The sequence below is a fragment of the Oncorhynchus clarkii genome, chromosome 3, assembly GCF_045791955.1.
Source record: "Oncorhynchus clarkii lewisi isolate Uvic-CL-2024 chromosome 3, UVic_Ocla_1.0, whole genome shotgun sequence".
Classification (NCBI taxonomy): domain Eukaryota; kingdom Metazoa; phylum Chordata; class Actinopteri; order Salmoniformes; family Salmonidae; genus Oncorhynchus; species Oncorhynchus clarkii.
Window position 1 is genome coordinate 18,353,426 of NC_092149.1, and position 4,311 is coordinate 18,357,736.

The following is a 4,311-nucleotide window of genomic DNA, read 5'->3' on the forward strand; positions in this document are numbered from 1 at the left end:
CCCTCACTCTATAGCTTTCCCCACTTTCATGACATTTATTAAATCTCCCGATCTTCCCATTATCACGTGTTGGCCACAACTACCCCACTGAGAGGTGAAAGAAAGAAAGATAATCTAGCTTGATGTAGTGAGGGGAGTCAGTGTGTGTACAGATATAGGGATCTTACATTTGAGCCAGTTTGCTACAGCAGGAAAATCTTACAGCAACAGGAAATGTGAAATGTGCATTGCACATGCAAGTGTGTGTGACTTACGAGCAAGGCAGAGTAGGAGCAGGGCACGCAGGGAGAGGGAGAGGGGGGTTGGGAGGAGTAGAAATCTCGGGCCAGGCCTCATTGTGTATTGAGCCTCAGTAGCTGTCTGATCAATGCTTCCTCTGTGACACAGGACACAGGCACCGAACAACAGAGCAGAGCACAGCAGAGCACAGCAGAGCACAGCAGAGCACAGCTAGGGCTGCAGTGACACACAACAAAGCTGGGGTTTTACCAGTACACAACACGAAAGTTTCTTCAGAGCTGCAGTCTTTTGATAAAACACCACCGATCTAACATCACCACAGCGTCGATCTAGAATGTCTTACAACGTTGCTACGAACTATCAGCACACAACTAGCCAAATGACTGTCTGCCAACAGAGCTGCTCTGCTGTGTAGGACTACATAACTAAACATCAAATCAATGGAGCAAAGCAATGATACAAACCACTCAAATGGCAAACCACAGACCAGAATCCCAACACCAAACAAACCAATATCTTTACTCTACATCAGCCAGACAGACACATCGGAGTAAACCATCTGAAACAAGTCATTATACTGTTTCTGTACCCATATCTCTCAACTCGGGGCTCAATCCCCACACATGATACTTTTCACAACACAAACACGTCATCAGCTAAATTGTCTCCCACGGTTCACTATCACACATCACCATCTCCAACTGTGATGGTAACTGCTTTACAAATGACTACAGTCTCCCTGTGTGATATAAACACCCTACAGGATCACACGTATAGCATTACTCTATAGGCTACATCTCTCTCTCTATCCGTCCCACTGTAGAGATGTAACGTGTATGTTTATACAGGATCACAATGTCTCTCTCTGCTGCACACGGCTGCTTCCAGTCACTATGTTCAGTCCCTGTGTTGAGTCTCGTGTTCACTGCCCGCTCCGTCAGTGAGCTCAGTTCAGCTGCTGCGGTCCGTGTGGAGTTGGTTGTTGGTTCTGATTGGCGGCTCCTAATGCAGCAGCGGCGAGGGCCCGGCCCGGAGAGCGTATAACTTACTGAGGGTGACCGGACTGCAGCACACACCTCGCAGCACACACCCTGATTGAGCAGAACAGCGGTGTCATCCCCAGACTGCTACAAAGTCTTCTGCCTTCTGTCTGCAATTAGCCAGTCAATACTACCACTACCCACCGTGTGCCCTGGCACTGTCAATACTACCACTACACACCGTGTTCCCTGGCACTGTCAATACTACCACTACACACCGTGTGCCCTGGCACTGTCAATACTACCACTACCTACCGTGTGCCCTGGCACTGTCAATACTACCACTACCCACCGTGTGCCCTGGCACTGTCAATACTACCACTACCTACCGTGTGCCCTGGCACTGTCAATACTACCACTACACACCGTGTGCCCTGGCACTGTCAATACTACCACTACCTACCGTGTGCCCTGGCACTGTCAATACTACCACTACCTACCGTGTGCCCTGGCACTGTCAATACTACCACTACCTACCGTGTGCCCTGGCACTGTCAATACTACCACTACCTACCGTGTGCCCTGGCACTGTCAATACTACCACTACACACCGTGTGCCCTAGCACTGTCAATACTACCACTACCTACCGTGTGCCCTGGCACTGTCAATACTACCACTACCTACCGTGTGCCCTGGCACTGTCAATACTACCACTACCTACCGTGTGCCCTGGCACTGTCAATACTACCACTACCTACCGTGTGCCCTGGCACTGTCAATACTACCACTACCCACCGTGTGCCCTGGCACTGTCAATACTACCACTACCTACCGTGTGCCCTGGCACTGTCAATACTACCACTACCTACCGTGTGCCCTGGCACTGTCAATACTACCACTACCTACCGTGTGCCCTGGCACTGTCAATACTACCACTACCTACCGTGTGCCCTGGCACTGTCAATACTACCACTACCGCACCGTGTGCCCTGACACTGTCAATACTACCACTACCTACCGTGTGCCCTGGCACTGTCAATACTACCACTACCGCACCGTGTGCCCTGACACTGTCAATACTACCACTACCTACCGTGTGCCCTGGCACTGTCAATACTACCACTACCTACCGTGTGCCCTGGCACTGTCAATACTACCACTACCTACCGTGTGCCCTGGCACTGTCAATACTACCACTACCTACCGTGTGCCCTGGCACTGTCAATACTACCACTACCTACCGTGTGCCCTGGCACTGAAGTAGCATGGAATCTCCAAGTCTCTAACAGCAACCACACCAGAACCTGACACCAAGGAAATTGCTCTGTGCTCTCTGTCGTTGTAGCTCGGAAAGGATATTGCCCCTCTGATCCAAACAAAGTCTATTGTGTTTTCTCTTCTCGTCTCATCCCCCTCTCTCGTTGTGGTTGTTTTGTTATCTTGTCGTCCCCTCTCTCTCTATCCTCAGTCAGGTCAATATTGTGGGACAGTGCTTTAGTTTCTGGTTGTTTCCTCTTCCTCCTCCTCTTCCCCTCTGTCATTCAGTATATGTTCAGTATATCCCAGAGTAGTGTCAGCTGTCTATCTGTCCGTCTGTGTCTGGTTTATATAACCCCTGTTCTCCTCCCACAGCCTGCCTGCTTCCACTCTCTATCAGTGTGTGTAAGTGTGTGTGTTAGTCCGTGGATGCATATTTAGCATTTTAGTTATTTTGTGAAGGTTTGGGGTGTGGATGCGACAATGACTGTCTTTCAGGTCAGAGAACAGTGGCTGTGTGTGTGACCGCCCAGCAGTCCATTCAGACAGGGTATATAGTTGGATCTGTTTAGGATGTTAGTGGCAAGGCCTTCTTCCCCTACAATTCCTCAGTTGAAACCCAGAGACAGAGAGACAGAGAGGCAGGGAGACAGGGAGGCAGAGAGACAGGGAGACATAGAGACAGTGAGACAGGGAGGCAGAGAGGCAGAGAGACAGGGAGATAGGGAGGCAGGGAGACAGAGATACAGGGAGACAGAGAGACATGGAGACAGGAAGACAGGGAGACAGAGAGATAGGGGGGCAGAGAGACAGGGAGGCAGGGAGACAGAGAGACAGAGTGACAGGGAGACAGAGAGACAAGGAGACAGAGAGACAGAGAGGCAGAGAGACAGTGAGACAGGGAGACAGGGAGACAGAGAGGCAGGGAGACAGAGAGACAGAGAGACACAAACCTCATAGAGGTCCTCTATGTCCAATGGCCTGTTTTATAGTAGCTGTATTAAGACAGTCCATAATGGCTGCATGTGTGTGTGTCTGTATGCGTGTTCTTAGAACAGTGTGTGTGTGTGTGTCTATATGCGTGTTCTTAGAACAGTGTGTGTGTGTGTGTGTGTGTCTGTATGCGTGTTCTTAGAACAGTGTGTGTGTGTGTGTCTGTAAGCGTGTTCTTAGAACAGTGTGTGTGTGTGTGTGTGTCTGTATGCGTGTTCTTAGAACAGTGTGTGTGTGTGTCTGTATGCGTGTTCTTAGAACAGTGTGTGTGTCTGTATGCGTGTTCTTAGAACAGTGTGTGTGTGTGTGTGTCTGTATGCGTGTTCTTAGAACAGTGTGTGTGTGTGTCTGTATGTGTGTTCTTAGAACAGCGTGTGTGTGTGTGTCTGTATGCGTGTTCTTAGAACAGTGTGTGTGTGTGTGTGTGTGTCTGTATGCGTGTTCTTAGAACAGTGTGTGTGTGTGTGTGTGTCTGTATGCGTGTTCTTAGAACAGTGTGTGTGTGTGTGTCTGTATGCGTGTTCTTAGAACAGTGTGTGTGTGTGTGTATGCGTGTTCTTAGCACTGTGTGTGTGTGTGTGTGTGTCTGTATGCGTGTTCTTAGAACAGTGTGTGTGTGTGTGTGTGTGTCTGTATGCGTGTTATTATAACAGTGTGTGTGTGTGTGTGTTTGTATGCGTGTTCTTAGAACAGTGTGTGTGTGTGTCTGTATGCGTGTTCTTAGAACAGTGTGTGTGTGTGTCTGTATGCGTGTTCTTAGAACAGTGTGTGTGTGTGTGTCTGTATGTGTGTTCTTAGAACTGTGTGTGTGTGTGTGTCTGTATGCGTGTTCTTAGAACA

The 4,311-nt window shown here is 49.2% G+C and overlaps 1 protein-coding gene across 7 annotated transcripts in view; it reads right to left on the reverse strand.

Moving 5' to 3' along the window:
* LOC139389993 (cell adhesion molecule 4) overlaps positions 1-4,311 on the reverse strand; it is a 140,435-nt gene that overhangs the window by 44,823 nt on the left and 91,301 nt on the right. For 2 of the 7 annotated variants that reach the window (XM_071137063.1, XM_071137084.1), the window contains exon 1: positions 255-435. The exons of 3 other annotated variants lie outside the window; for them this stretch is intronic. In XM_071137063.1, coding sequence (XP_070993164.1) covers positions 255-336 — 82 coding nt within the window. In that variant the 5' untranslated portion in view covers positions 337-435. Of the gene's footprint in view, positions 1-254; positions 1,439-4,311 lie in introns of those variants that run through there. 2 more of the 7 variants (XM_071137101.1, XM_071137118.1) reach the window with 2 other exon arrangements.